We start from the raw sequence: 16,241 nt of genomic DNA on the forward strand, positions 1-16,241 counted from the left end.
ATATATATATACAATTGTTGAAACATATTGTTTTTTAAGGTTTTGTTAAAAAAAATCAATTTTTTAAAGTAATAATTTTCCAACAAAATAAAAAAATGAGTAACATGAGTTAAATTTAAATATAAAAAGATAGATGATTAATTATTGCTATACCGTCAACGTTATATTTTGCTCTAATGTATCTATTTCACTTTCCAATTCTTATATTAAGTTGGTCGAAGCAAAATAATAATATTATTTATACACTAAACACGATTTGGGGTGTGGACCATAATATTTAAACTATGACTACTCAAAGATCTTTACTTTGATTAAAATCGTGATAAAATAAGAATACAATCCTCTGATTATCCATGATTCTTCTTTCGTTATTAATATATGGATGCTACAATTTTGACATACTTAAAATCATGGCTAAAGTCCTTTTTTTTTTTGTAGTGATTAGATATTTGAATTATTTTAAATTAACAAAATAAAGATAACATGTGTTAGTTGTTAAAAATATTAATATTAATTAATTTAATTAGGTTGGTTTAATAGTTAATTTATTAATCTGTTTAAATAAGTGTTTCGAACTCGATCTTAGTATGTAATAAGTTATTGGTTAAAAACAAATTCTTAAATAGAGTTTAAATTTATAGTTGATTAATCTTTAATATATATGTCAAGTTAAAATATACTATATATATATATATATATATATATATATATAAAATAAAATAAAATAGTACTTATTACAAAAAATGTATGTACTACGTGTATAAAAATTAAAGAATAATGCTATATGTTTAAGTTTTTTTATAAATCAATCGTTCGATTAAGTTAAATAATAAGATTTAGAATAATATTAGTGATAATAATTAATTTTTATTATATTAAACTAATTAAATTAAATTTAATTAATAAAAAAATTTAAAAATATGTAACATTATTCAAAATTAAATAAGGCACTTAAACAAACAATTTTAGAATCGATGGCATTTGGATAATTTGTTATACCCTGATGTTACAGTAGAATATACTATCACTATGATACTATATATGACCAAATTAAATATTGATACCTATATATGAAAAGGCTGAGTGAGGCCACTAAAAGAGAGGAAGAAGGGACAAATATGTGTGCAAAGGAAAAAAATTATTAAAAAAATTATATTTTGTAATTTTAACCACATAATAAAAAAAATTTAAAAAAATAAAAAGAATAAATAAAATTTTTGGTATATTTTGAGATTGAAAGCCAATAAAAGTTCTATTTGTGTCATTCTACTTTAAAACTAAAAGAAACGTCTTTGTACTGAATAATTTATCGTTAATATTATTAACTAATTTTTTCATATATTTATATTTATTAATTACTTCTCATATTCACTTTTTTACCAAGCATCTAGTATAGATACAAAAAAAAAAAGTTGATCACCATTGTCTTCTTTTTCTTTTTTTAACCCCTTTTGATTTTTATATAGTATTATGAATGTATATGTAATTCCTTTTCTCTCTGATTTATTATGAGAGAGTTTTAGAAAATTTTGATGACTAGTCATTTTTATAATTTACAAAAAAAATATATTATGGTTAATTAATTATATAATTAAAATTTAAATTAATCATGATAATTATAAAACATACTACAAGAAATAACTTATTCTTTATTTTAAAAAAGTTAGATAGAATTTATTAAAATATTGTCTCACAATATAGATTGCTACATTTAATGATGAAACATAAATCATAACCGAATAAATGGTCAAATTAGTTTCTAAAAGATTATTTATTTTTAAATTAGTTCTCAAAAGATTTTTTTAATTAAATTTGTTCTTTAAAGATTTTAAATTAGTCATATTAGTCCTTCAACTTTCTTTGTTAATATATAGTGTCAAAATATACTAATATGACACATTAAGTGATATCTCAATATATATTTAAGAGTTTTAATTGATTATTAACATAATAACTTTATGAATTTAGATCAAATCAAAACCTAATTGAGAAGAGAACTTCAGGTATTGAAATCCCTCAATTTAGGATTAATTTAATCTAATTACGTAAACTAATCATATTAACAGTCAATTAAATCTTCTAAGTATCTGTTGGATTATCATTTAACCTAGCACATTAGTAAATTTTGATACCATTAACAAAGAAAGTGCTGAAAGATTAACATGACTAATTTAAAATTTTTAAAAAATAAATTTAATAAAAAAAACTTTCAGATCTAATTTAAAAAATAAATGAACTTTCAGAGACTAATTTAACTATTTACTCAATCATACCAAATATTGGAAGGCATATTCAATCATAAAAGAATATCTGAATAGTTGAAAGGAGAAGACATAGTCATAATAATTTCATGATAATAAAGCCATAATCTAAATATAATTAATGATGTATAAGAGAAAAGTACAAAAGCAATACCAATATAATAAACTCATGAAATTAAAAAGAGGAACACACTGTTTCTCACACCAAATTAAACAACAAAGATATAACAATAATGATAACATCAATCATAAAACTCTAATACTCTCACATGCATAGCCCCATGCGTAAGGAATACCATCCATATTGCATGTAAGAAATGAAATATTTGAATTAATGCGCAGAAGGTGAAGGTGGTGGGGAGAAGAAGGGAATGGAGGGAATGGTGGTTGGGATTGAGGGCATGTTTGGCAATGGTGGAAGGCTCATTTGTGGGACTGTTGTTGGGATGGTAGGGATGCCAGCAGGAAGAGGAGGCAAAGTCGTCGCCGGCTTCGGTAGCGATGATGATGGCTGTGGCAGTGATGGTATGGTGGGCAATGGAGGAACATTTCCCTGAATTGAGGGCAATGTTGGAATTGAGGGCAGAGGTGGCAATGTTGCTGTTGGTTTTGGCAAGGTTGGAATGTTGATGCCAGGGGGCAAATTGGGTATTGCACTTGTTTGCAAGAGATGGCGAGCTGCTAGGCTCATGTTCATGCTTGACAAGGTGATAAGAGCAACAAGGAATGAGGCCATGATTGATCTTCTTGATGATGAGGCCATGATTTCAATGAACTGGTGAGAATAGGATATATATGTGTGTGTAAGTTGATTTAATTTAATTTGCTTTGGATGAGAAACCAAAGGATGGTGCATGGTCTTATATAGAGCTTCCTAGAGAGTGTGTGTGGCAGTGCGAGGACACATAATAACATGTTTTAGTTTCAATTATTCAACGTAACTCAAGTTTGGAGAACTAATTGTTTTTGTTAGCTTACCTTCCAATTACTTTTGAATAGAACATTTTATTATAATATATGTTGGACTGATGATTATATCAGGTGGTTGGTTACCTATATGTAACTTGTGAGAGAGATTATTATTGATGAACACAAATATTCAAAAAATGTTGGATGACCAACTCCCGGTGCTTTATTCTACGTAATAATAAACAAATTATTATTACTGCTAGGATAGTGTCTTTTAGTTTCTTGGTTAATTTAAAGAATATTCAAGTTGTACTTTGTAGACGGTTGGAAGAAGTGAGGTTGGATGGACAGATCCAAGAGTTGGTTTATCTAACGGAGGTCATTAATAGACTACACCCTCCACCAGCTATTTCATGATTATTTATTACAATGCTATATGTCTTGTCTCATTATTAGAAAAAATGGGTAAATAATCTTTTGAGTAAAGTATCGTCTTTGTCTCTAATATTTGGAGTAAGTTCTAAAGTTATTTTTAACGTTTAAATTGTTCTATTTAAGTCTTTTATTAACGTTTTAAAATTGACTCAATGTTATCCAACTGTTAGAGATTCGTTAACAGAATTGATGGCGGAACAACATTGAGATGATTTTAAAACGTTAGAGACTTAAATAGGACAAAAACGTTGGCAACAAAAACGATACAGAGAAATAAACTTTAGTTTTATCCTTTAATAATATCAATTTTTTATGGTACGTAATTATTATTCAATTATTTTTTAATCGCCACTACAAGAAAAACACCCATTCAGGTACACTTGAAAAGTGTAGCCAAAAGTGAAAAAAAATGATGCCTTAGGCTACGGCTACGCTTTTTGGGCTACGGCTACGCTTTTTGTGGTGATTCCTATTCGGCCGTTACTTATTCTCAAAGGCTACGCTTTTCTGCACCAAGGGCTACGCTTTTGACGTTTGGGAATAGGCTACGCTTTTCAAGTGATGCTGTCTAGGACCAAAGGCTACGCTTTTCAGCTTTCATTTTTCCAGAATAGGCTATGCTTTTCAACGCTACTGCATCACTTGTAAAGTGTAGCCACATTGTATACCATAGCTACTTTTTATAAGCGTAGCCTTAGGTCCCTCTTTTAGTCAAAAATTATAAAATAAAAATAAATACACAATAATACCATACAATATTCTTTAAATAATAAAAATTATCCTTTAACAAAATATATTTATAATGAACTAAAAATATTGGGATGATCATAAATGAGTATTCATACATCTCACACTAAATTAAACATACCCATATCAAAATATACATTAAATCACTTAGAATTTACTACTAATAAACTATAAAAAATCAAAATATTATATCCTACATAAGTATCTTCTAATAAAAGTTATTAATCTTCTGATAGAAGAGAAAAAAACAAATTGATGTCAAATAGAGCACCTAACATCTGCGACTGAATTGAACATATATTGAAGCAAATTCTTGATGAAGACTGGGCGAGCAGAGAGCAGAGCAACATTGGCGGTGTTCCCAGTTCCAAATGGAGACTCGATCTAAATCATCGGCGGTTACCATTCATGGAATGCATTAGATGCAATTGGATCTTAATACTCAATCTGCAGCAAATCAACAATTCATCATCATAATAAATAACTTCAAACAAATTCACTACCAAATCGAGAATCAAATAAACATGCTAATTGTGTACATTCCAAAAATAATGTAGAAGCCATGTCACACCCCTAATTATTGCCTGCATTCATATTACATTACATATATTACTTTTGCAACTCAATCAAACTCAGTTCATTAATAGAGAACTATGATTGGAATCTTAAATTGGAATGAACAAAATAAAAATGGACATATCAAAGCTGCATCTTCTGGCAATTATTAGAACTAATTGACCAACTCTAACTATGCCAACAATGGCTTCAACCATTAAAATTTGAAGGACTTTAAGCAGTGAATAGCTTTGGTTATAGCTCTCTTCATTTCCCTTCAAATAAAATATCATTCAATTGAGTAAGTCATTTTCTGGAAATACTAATTGTAAGTCTTCATTGTCTCTATTAACTTGAACTAGAACTGCAGCCTTGTACACAAACATCCCAAATATGACCGGCACAAGTTAAAATGAATGATATATATTAATGCAAATGAGAATATGTTTTGTCTAGTAATGTGCATTTCAAATATTTTATAGCATAAGTTTCAAATTTTACCTGAAAATCAAAGAAATCATTGGTAAAATACTGATAGGACAGAACCAAAATACCATAGATTGCTGCTGGAATCACAAGCCTTAGAAATGAAAGGGACATGCTACAACCCTTTATCAAAAACTCCAATGAATCTTCTAAGTCCTCACTTCTTATACCAATCCTTTTTCATGAGAACTTGTTCATCAAAATAAGGGATGATCAAAATAGGCCCCTTAGTAATTATGAAATTGTAAACAAGTTTGAATTTTACTTCTTGGGCTTCTTTTTTCTGAATATCTGAGCAACAGATTCAGTAGAGGTTATCTACATGTTGATACAATAGTCAAAGGTACAAAAAATTACATTGCAGATTATATCAGTTTAATTAAATACCATAACAATCATTGGAAAAATAAAGCTGCTATTTTCTTCTCATCCACATAGAGAAGCACCTACTTGAAAAAAAATCACATTCGCTATAGAAAATTAAATAAATGCAAATCAAACCTGAAAATGACTCCAATCTCATAACTCACAGCAGCCTCCACATCATAAAGCAACAATAAAAATCATTGGTAGATTCAAAGTTACAATAAATCCTGCCACAAAGTATACTAGTAAAAAGGTTTTCTTTTAGTCACAATTTAATATACCCTTCCCAATTCCCAAAGATGCCCTTCCTATAAGAAATATACTAGCAAATTCAAAGTTAAAAAGTTATTCAATAATCCCTGAAGACAACTCTAAAATTGGAACCAAAACTCCAACTCTGTTTGGCACGAAGGAATCAACTTGCTTTACTTGTAATCAAGGATTTCTTATAGCTGTCTTGTGCAAAAAAGTTAAATTAAAATAAGGTAGGTACATAGCTTAAACCAATAGCTATGACAATGCAACTAAAATAAAGAGTAATGCTAATCTCAGCTTTCACAGACACAAGAATACCACATAGAACTGCAACCAGGCACCCAAACTCCAACAACCTCATTGTGCCAACTCCAATACTTCACATCCTCGAGATCTATTTCATAATCCAAATGATGACACAGTTGAGTTAGACTGAAAAAACAAAGAAAGAAGGTTAGTTCCAATGTGACACTGATTCGAGTAAATCAGCTGAACGTACATTGGCAGTTGGTGTTTAAAATAATATAACTTCCGAGAACATAGAAAAGGATCAGCAACTCATTCATATATGGTGTTTTGTAAAATGTAAATTGTAGCATCATATTGAAAGTCATTAGCAAATCTTCTATTTTTCTTTTTAATTGATATCAAAATTCAGGAAACAGAATGACATATAGTAAGCATAAGAAGCAAAAATACACTGGGAAAGAGCTGCTTATCATGCACATATTTTTACTATTGATTTTAAATTTCAAACAAAATCAGCAAGCTCATATGACCATTACTACACTTATGAGCAATACTTATCTTCAAGAAATGGGAAAGAGCTGCAATATGGGACTGAACCGGCCACTTAGAATTTATAAACATGCAAGGGTACAGCTCTCAAATCAAATTTCTTCCTGTCGAGTTCTACAATGATCAGAATTTGAAACTAATCGACACTAACTTTTGAAACTAAAATAACTGTTATAACAGATGCTAGTCTAATAGATATAGTGCAGCAAATTGTCAAAATTTGAAACAAACTAACTAACTTCTGATTTCTAACTAACCTGACAGTTACAACAAATTAACTAACTCACAAATTCTCCAACAGATATAGTACCAAAGCAAATTAAAAGTACCTCCTCATTGTCACCCTCAGGATATGAATGTGGCTCAGTAACACCACAAGCAATTCCTCTCTTCCCTCTTTATTCCAAAATAACATCGCCATGCGAACCAGAATCAGTAACAATTTGGAAAAAATAAACAAATAAACAAATAAAACGCAAATTCCACTAAGAATGGAAAGCAAAGCCGCTACCTGAAGCTCGAGCTCAGCTTGAAGGAACTCCAACAATGTAGAGGGTAGCAGGTGCGTACAGAAACTGGGTAACGGGATTTGGCGAGAATTAGGAAAAAAAGGGGTATTCAAGTTGAACCCTGCATGTTCATCAACAATGCATGGCTTGTTCATCAATTCACAATTCACAGTTGCATATAAACCATATTATTGTACCAAACTCCCAAATTAAAAACCCTAAAATTGGAACTCTAAACACCCAAAATTCAGAACCAAACGGAAATCTATAGATACCTTCTTGACGATGTGTGCGCAGAGAGGACAACCAGAGCGCAGAGACGACGATGGTGAGGGTGCAGCTCACGATCAATGCAAGAGAGCGCAACTGACGATCAATGCAGGAGAGAGCAGCTGACGATGAGTGGCGAAGTCGTGTGTGGTGAGTGGTGAGTGGGGAAGGAGCAACGGTGAGTGGCGAAGGTGAGAAGTGAGGACGCGAAGGCTTTCTCTGATAGTGAATGAAGGTGAGGCGCAACTTTACTGAAGAGCTAGCTGATCTGCGTGCTTTGGGGGCAAAGGGGAAAATATTCACTAAGTTATACGCCGTATTTGGCCCTAGATACATTAGGAGACGTTTTTGAAGAGTACCCAAATTATAACAAATAGGTTACTCTTTAAAAGTGCTCTCTTTGGTGTGAAAAGTGTAGCCATAGATATTTAGAAAAGGCTACGCTTTATAAGTGATTTCTATAATACCTAAGGCTACACTTTTCAAATGATGCTAAATTGTGTTTCCTTTTCTCTTACAAAAAGACAACACTGAGAAAAGCGTAGTCTATTCTAGGAATAGGCTACGCTTTTCAAATGTAGCTTAAAAAAAGTGTGGCTGAATGGGTATTTTTCTTGTAGTGCGCATCTAAGTAAATTACACTTAATCACATTACTCTCATTCTAAATAAATTTATTTTTTTTATAATTTTACTCTTAAAAATTTTTTACTCATCATGAAATATTTGTAAAATGACTAGTACATAAACTTGGAAAAAAAGATGATACATATACAATAAAATATAAGAGTAAAAGATAAATAGGTCCCTGACATTTTAAAACGAGGACATTTTTGTCCCTCAAGATTGGAAAATACCACAACTAGAAAAATGCTTAATACAGACAGATTTACAGACAGATTTGGTCTATATTACAGACGAATTTTTGGTTATCGACGAAATTACCGACGTATTTTGTCCCTCTGTAAAAGCCTCATCGGAAATTATTTACCGACAGATTTTTTTCCATCGAAAAATTACCGACGGATTTTTACCAGTTATCGATGGATTTTTCCTCTGTAAATTCTCCATCCATTTCCCTTAGGCGTCGAACTTTCCGACGGATTTTTCGTCTGTGATTACAGACAGATTTTCTGACGGATTTTCCGTCTGTAATTACAGATAGATTTTTCGACAGATTTTCTATCGGTAATTAGAGCCTTGGAAAACCACTCCAAACTCTGAATACAGACAGAAAATCTGTCTGTAAATCTGTCTGTAAGATAAAATAGAATTTTTTTAGATTTTTTAACTACAAAATAAACCTGTTTTCATGCAAAATAAATATAAATTTAATAAATACAAATTTTTATCTAATTTGTATTTGAATATTTATAATATTTCAAAAAATAAACAAATTCATCGTATTATCAAACTAAAAGAAAAGTACTATAAACAAACAAGTCAATATAATTCAAAATATAAACAAAATATATTGATACATCAACTATAATTCTCAGTGTATTGTTCAACTGTACTAAATTTATCAGCTATAATTCATAACATTTTATTATATGAGAAAAATTACATTATGCAAATCTCTACAAGCCAATCAACCAGTAGCCCGCACATGCTTTGAGTAATGTCGTGTTGCTTTATATCTCTTAATGCAATTGAAAAAGGGCTACACTTCTTGCCTGAAAATATTTCAAAGTACTGCATGTTAGTAAAAGTACACAACAGTAAAAAATACATGAAAAAATGTCAATAGTAAAAGTTATTCACTTTGTTATGGCACAAAAAACTCATTACTCAACATCCTAATGAAAATTATGTCAATTGAATGCATAAGGACTAACCATGATCAGTACAATATGAAACTATTTTCATATATAATTTATTAACTCTCAGAAATAAAAGACCAAACAAACAAGTTTTATGGAAAGAAAAGGCCAATGAAAACAATTGTTCAGTCTTTTCCAGCTTTGTGAGATAAACACAACTGCAACATTAATATAAAGAACAAGCCAATCTAGTAAAAAACCAGGAACCAAAGTCTTCAAAACTAGGTTGTTTAGATTGATAATTGAAGAAAACTATATCTTGGATTGTTCTACCCAAGCAAAGTGTTCGGTTATTTATGTTACAATGATACTATCAAATGTCTATGCAACTCAGTTTCTACCAACTAGTCAGTACTCAATGAATTCATGGTCATGGATCCACTCTAGCCTATATAGACTTAGTTTAGATTATATCAAACTGAAGGCAATTACAGCATAAAAAAAAATATAAACAGACTATTAACATTGACCATTAATGCATTACTTACAACTTTTTCTATCTTCAGTGCATTCAAAGATCCCAGTCGTCCAAGGTTCATTTGCCAGAGGCAAATAGCTTTCAAGTAGTGGCTGTCTACATTTAGGACACTTGCGAACAGCCAACTGTACAATACTGAAAATCCATGACCAAAATATATATCTACATATTAGCAAACACACTCAAAGCGCCCAAAGAAACACCAACACAAGTTCTCAAACAGTTTCTTGCTGCTTCGACTTGGAAATCCCTAAAACTAGTGACATTTTCTTTAAAAAAAATAATACAGAAACATGATAACTAATCCTTCTGAGTCAAATTTAAAGCATTATCGTACATCTGCCAGAAAACTCACCGTCCACAACAAGATAAACCACACCCACATTCACATTTTAATAATCAACCTAATCACTGTACAATTAGGTTTAGATTGCGAATAAGAAGTTGATACACCTCCAAATGTTTTCAAATCACGCTCCGCAAAATTATGACAAATATAAAAGCAAAGCTATTACAAATATAATTGCGAATAAGAAAGAGTGGAATACTAGAGAGACAAGCTTTGAAATAAAAGCAAAGCAATTACAAATATAAATATCAGAAAATCAATTGAGACTGATTTGAAATGAAAGCATAGGCCTATTGTTCTCATTGTTAAGTCTTAACTCAAACAAATATATATTGTTAAGTCTTTACATATAAAACCTCATGATAAGTGAGTCTTAACGTTAGGATTTTTGCTAGTAAAGAATTTTACAAAAATATAGTTGCGTTGTGAGTATAGATTCTAAACCAACAGAAAATCCCTTCGTACAAACGTTTTGGTTGTCACAAGTAAAAAAACCCAATAAATTTATAAACTGAAGTATTCAAACCTCGGGTCGTCTTCTCAAGGAATTGCAGGGAAGTATGATTTATTATTGGTTATGGAAAAACAGTGTTTGGGTTTGAAAAAGGTTTTAAGCAAGAGAAATAGATTGCAAGAATTAATAAATTAATAATTAATAAAACTCTTAGCAAAATATGAAAACTGGAAGTCCTATCCCAATTATCCTTATCAATTGCGATGAGAATTGGAATTTTCTCCCACTAAGTTAACCTCTAACTATGAAGGTAAGTCAAGTGGATGGAATAAGTTTGGTTCCTCAGGTCCTAGCCTTTCCTTGGAAAATGCTAGAGTTAGTGGAACTCGAATTAATTCTTGAAGAATTCCAATTTTCAGTCAACAATGAGTTTGATAACTCAAGAGTTACCAATTAATCAATTAAAGCCAAGAATATAAAGAGCTAAATGAAAATCATAGATCTGAAAATACCTCAAATGTATTTAAATATAAATTTAAATCTAACATGGAAAGATTTATGAATCAAATGGGCAACATAAGTAATTGACAGATAAAAGTATTAGAGTATCTAAAAGTAGAAGAGAAACATAAATTAAAGAACCTGGTATGAAGAAACAATCCTAATCCTAAATCCTAAGAGAGAGGAGAGAGCCTCTCTCTCTAAAAACTACATCTAAAACTAAAAATTATAAGTTATGAAAGCTTAATTATGAATGGATGCATTCCCCCACTTTATAGCCTCTAATCTGTGTTATTTGGGCCGAAAACTGGGTCAGAAATAGCTTAGAAATCGCTGATTGTGAAATCTGATCTGTACAGATCGCGGTAAAGTGACGCGGAGGCGTTATCCACACGTTTGCGTGGAATGAGATTCGCAGATGCAATGCGTCCGCGTGGAGTGCGCGTTTGCGTCGCCTATCTATACGGCCACTATAGCAAATTATATATCAAATTGAAGCTCCGGATGTTAGCTTTCCAATGCAAGTGGAACCGCATCATTTGAACCTCTGTAGCTCAAGTTATGATCGTTTTAATGGGAGAGGGTCAGGCTGACAGCTTTGCAGTTCCTTCAACTTCTTGTATTCCTTCCACTTTTGCATGCTTCCTTTGCATCCTCTAAGCCATTCCTGTCCTGTAATTCCTGAAATCACTTAACACACATATCAAGGCATCTAATGGTAATAAGAGAGGATTAAATAAAAGAAAATAAAAGCCAAAAAAGCATGTTTTCAATCATAGCACAGAATCAGGAAGGAAAATATAAAACATGCAAATCATATGAATAAGTGGGTAAAGAGTTGATAAAAACCACTCAATTGAGCACAAGATAAACCATAAAATAGTGGTTTATCAACCTCCCCACACTTAAACATTAGCATGTCCTCATGCTAAGCTCAAGGAGATAAAATAAATGGGTAGGGAAAAGTAGGACTCATGCAATGCAACCTATGAATGTGAATGCAACTACATGCTAAAATGATTCTACCTACTTGGTGAAAAAGTAAATAAATCCTTCAAGAGTAAATATGAACTGGATTTCACTAATTCAAATCACAAAATACAATACAAATAACTTGCAAGAAGAAGATAGCTCATGAAAGCAGGGAGCATAGAATTAAGCACCGAACCCTTACTGGTAGTGTATATCATTCTAGCTCTCAAGTGTCTAGGGTCAATTCTCTCAATTCTCTACTAATCTTGCTTTCTATAGCTTGCTCTTCATCTAACAATCAACAAAAATTTAATGCACCAATACACAAATCAAGAGGTCTTTTAAGGGTTGTAATGGGGTTATGGTCAAGGTAGGATTGTATTTGGCCAAGTGGACTAAAATCTGAATCCTTAATTAACATAAACTTTTCCCACCTAACTTAAGACAATCCATATAATCACAATACAAGATCTAACTTCCCATTAACTATGTTTTCCACATATTCATGCATCCTAAATTTGAGTTCAGTACATATGCATTGATACCAACACTTACTTTGGGGCATTTTGTCCCCTTTTATTATTTGCTCTTTTTCTTTTCTTTTTCTTCACTTCTTTTTTTTTATTTTTCTCAATGCATATGATTAAAGTATTGAACGCAATAATATGTGCTCAACTATTATTTTGCACATTTTCACTAAAATATACAACACCCAATTGCTCAAACCAAATATTTTCAAATCCATCTTCCCCACACTTAAATCATGAGCACTTTTACTAGTCTAAGCTAACTAAGGATTCAAATTAGGGACATTATTGTTTTCTGCTTAGAGTTAGTAATGAGCTAAAGTAAAGAACAAAAGGGTAAAATAGGCTCAAATTGGTTTGCAAAGGATAATGGAAGGGTAAGGCCATATGGGTATGTAAGCTTAGTGAAACAAGGCCTCAATCATATAAGTGCATGCATACATCAAATAATGGAAATATAGAATTAAGCAAGACAAAGATCACAATTTTAGAGAGAATAACACACACCAAAAATATAATATTGGTTGATAAGATGCAACCAATCAAATAGGCTCAAAATCTCACTGGTTTTGTGTGTTCGAGCTCTAAACCATGTTCCAAAATAAAATTTCTTCAAACAAGTTTTTTCAAAAAGTTTAATTTAAATTAGTGAAATGCTATAAAAAGTTTCTTGAAAAAGGAAATATTACTTCAACCAAGTGGTAAAATATGCACAAAATAAAACAGACATGCAATCAAACATGCAAATGCAACAATGAAAAAAACAAAGAAAAACAAAAATTGGTGTTGATAAGGGACTAACTAACCCGTGGAGATCGGTATCGACCTCCCCACACTTGAAGATTGCACTGTTCTCGGTGCATGCTAAGATGTACAAGTGGACGGGCTGCTCCAACTGATGTCTTTCTCTATAGATTGTGCAGATTGACTTGCCTGTCTCCCCAGTTAGAAGCTTTTCCTTTCCTTTCTTCGGTGGCCATCCTGAAAGAAGAGAAAAAGAAGAAAAGTAACCCAGAAAGAAAGATAAGAAAATAAATAAAATATGGGTTGGTTAATGCCAAATAATAAAGGTCTCAATTACATGGTAGCTACAACATGCAAGTGAGAAAATAGTGGAAGCAAATGGCATATCAATAGTTCAAAGTTGCAACAATGGGGAAGAGAGTGTGGGTAGTGCAAGAAAGTGTAAGTGCATATCAATGTAAAAGGAATATTAGTATTATAAAAATTAGCATTGACTAAAGAATAATACCCAATCAGAATAAAACAAGTAATGAAGCACCAAAATAATACCAGAAAAGATACAACAATTGAAAAAGAAAATTTAACACCAATAAAAATATGTAATGAATGAAAGTATGCAAATAAAGTAAGTAAAATAGAATGAAGGAAAAGAAGGATGAGAAGCTAAAGAGATGAAGAAAAAGGGAGGAAGAAAGGAGGAAGAAAGAATGAAGAAGGGAAAGAAAAGATTTAGATTTGGAGAAGAAAAGATAAGATATCTTGGCTGATCTGGATAAGCTGTGCGGCGCAGGCGACGCGAAAGCGTGCGTGACGCGTTCGCGCGGGTGGCGCTATTGTCAAGTGACGCGGCCGCGTGGGGCACGCGGTCGCGTGAGTGAATTCGTGCTACTAGCGCAAGGGCAGCCGGGCGCTCGCACAACTTTCTGTTTGAAACTCATTTTGCCAAAATTTTTGGGTGACGCGGTCGCGTGGGGGACGCGATCGCGTGATAGGCCATATAATGGGGATTGATGCAGACGCGTGGGGCACGCGTTCGCATGGTAGGGCTTGTGCTGCTAGCACGAGTCCAGCCCAATTCCAGCTCAACTTTCGGCCATACACCTTTTTTACGTCGAATGTGAGGCACGCGTTCGCGTGGTTGACGCGGACGCATAGGAGGCATTTTTCCCACATGACGCGGACGCGTCAGCGACGCGGTCACGTCGGTCAAATTGTGCTAAAGGCACGCCTCCAGCCACGCTCTCGCGTGACTCTCTGTTCACTTTTCTTTTCTTCCCAACGCACCTATGACGCGGACGCGTCGGCGACGCTGTCGCGTCGTATGCATTTTTTTTATGCAGTGTGCAGAATGAAAAATACAATGAATGTTATGCAAAAATTCCAGGTTCAATCAAAATTCAAAAACAGACTAAAATTAAAACTAAAAAGAGAACGATCATACCATGGTGGGTTGTCTCCCACCTAGCACTTTTAGTTAAAGTCCTTAAGTTGGACAGTTGATGAGCTTCTTGTCATGGTGGCTTATGCTTGTACTGTTCCAGAAATCTCCACCAATGTTTGGAATTCCAACAGCCTCCGGGGTCCCAAACTAGGCGCAGAAAGCCTTCAAGCAAGCTAAAGCAAGTGACAAGGCCCCAAGAGTATTGATTTCTAGATTGAATTCTGGGGTCCCAAACCTTGCTTTTGCACCCGTCTTCTTGTTGAGCAATATTGTTCCATCCGGGTGGCAAGCAGTCTAAATTCTCACTGAAGCAGCCAAACAACTTCTTAGACCCATTCAACTAAGCTCTATACCAACCTTTGCGTTTAAACTTTGAACTTCCAACCATGATGAACCTTACAGGACAATTCTTACCACTGACCATCTTCCTCTTACTCTTAATGCCACAAAGAGCTCTAAGTTGACCATCCGTCTCCAGTAGCCCGTATTCAAGTGGAATTAGAAAGCTAAGGGATATGAATTTTACCCACTTGAATGTTGTGAAGGATGATGGTAACTTAGGGGGAGGGGTTTCTAATGAACGCGCAAGCTCCACCCCCTTGTACTCTTCTTCGACATCTTCCACCTCTTTGCAATCTTCGTTAATATCAACCTCTTCCTCTTGGTGGATTTCTTCCAATTCAATCTCTTCTTCATTGTTCACCAAGGGCATGGGAGGTTGTGCTTCTTCTTCTTTCAGCTCCATGTCAAGTTCAATGGGAGAGGATTCAAATGTAGATAAGAATTCATCAATGATTGAATCCATCTCTTGACCATCCCCTTCAAAGTCTTCAACCATGAGATGCCTTGGAGGCTGTACACCCTCCTCAACATCAATTTCAAACGCCTTTGAAGGAGGCTCTGTGACTTGAGTTTCCCATGGAAGTTCCGCATCTCCTAAGTCTTTAACCACTTCTTCCTCTTCAATGGTAGGCGTAGCTTCTTCCAATTGTTCCAATACCAAACCGTGCTACTCACTGTCCACTGGAGTGTTTAACTTCTCCTTCTTACCACGTTCTTCAGTAGATTCTTCACATGAAGCCATGGGTGTTCCTTGAATGTCTGAACGTCGGGAAGGTAATCAATTTATCGCTCGATCCAGTTGGCGAAGGGTTGCATGAAATTTTTTCACTGTTTCCTTGAGACGATCCCTTGATTCTTGTTGCGCTCGGCTATCATAAGTAGGATCATAGTGCTCTTGGATTGATGGATATGGAGATGGTGTATTTTGAGGTGGTGGTTCTTGGGAGTAATTGGGGTGGAATTGGGGTGGTTCTATATATGGTTCATACGGTGCATAGGGTGGTTGGTATGGTGGATTTGG

At 33.3% G+C, this 16,241-nt stretch overlaps 1 protein-coding gene across 1 annotated transcript; it reads right to left on the minus strand.

Annotated features, from left to right (window-relative positions):
* Positions 1-2,352: 2,352 nt before the first annotated feature.
* Positions 2,353-3,103, minus strand: LOC130976734 (proline-rich receptor-like protein kinase PERK2). Its single transcript, XM_057901654.1, has one exon. It carries the CDS (start codon positions 3,022-3,024, stop codon positions 2,593-2,595), a length of 432 nt encoding a protein of 143 aa, XP_057757637.1. The 5' UTR covers positions 3,025-3,103; the 3' UTR covers positions 2,353-2,592.
* Between the last annotated feature and the right edge of the window lie 13,138 nt (positions 3,104-16,241).

Source organism: Arachis stenosperma, chromosome 4 (genome assembly GCF_014773155.1).
Source record: "Arachis stenosperma cultivar V10309 chromosome 4, arast.V10309.gnm1.PFL2, whole genome shotgun sequence".
In the NCBI taxonomy this organism is placed as follows: domain Eukaryota; kingdom Viridiplantae; phylum Streptophyta; class Magnoliopsida; order Fabales; family Fabaceae; genus Arachis; species Arachis stenosperma.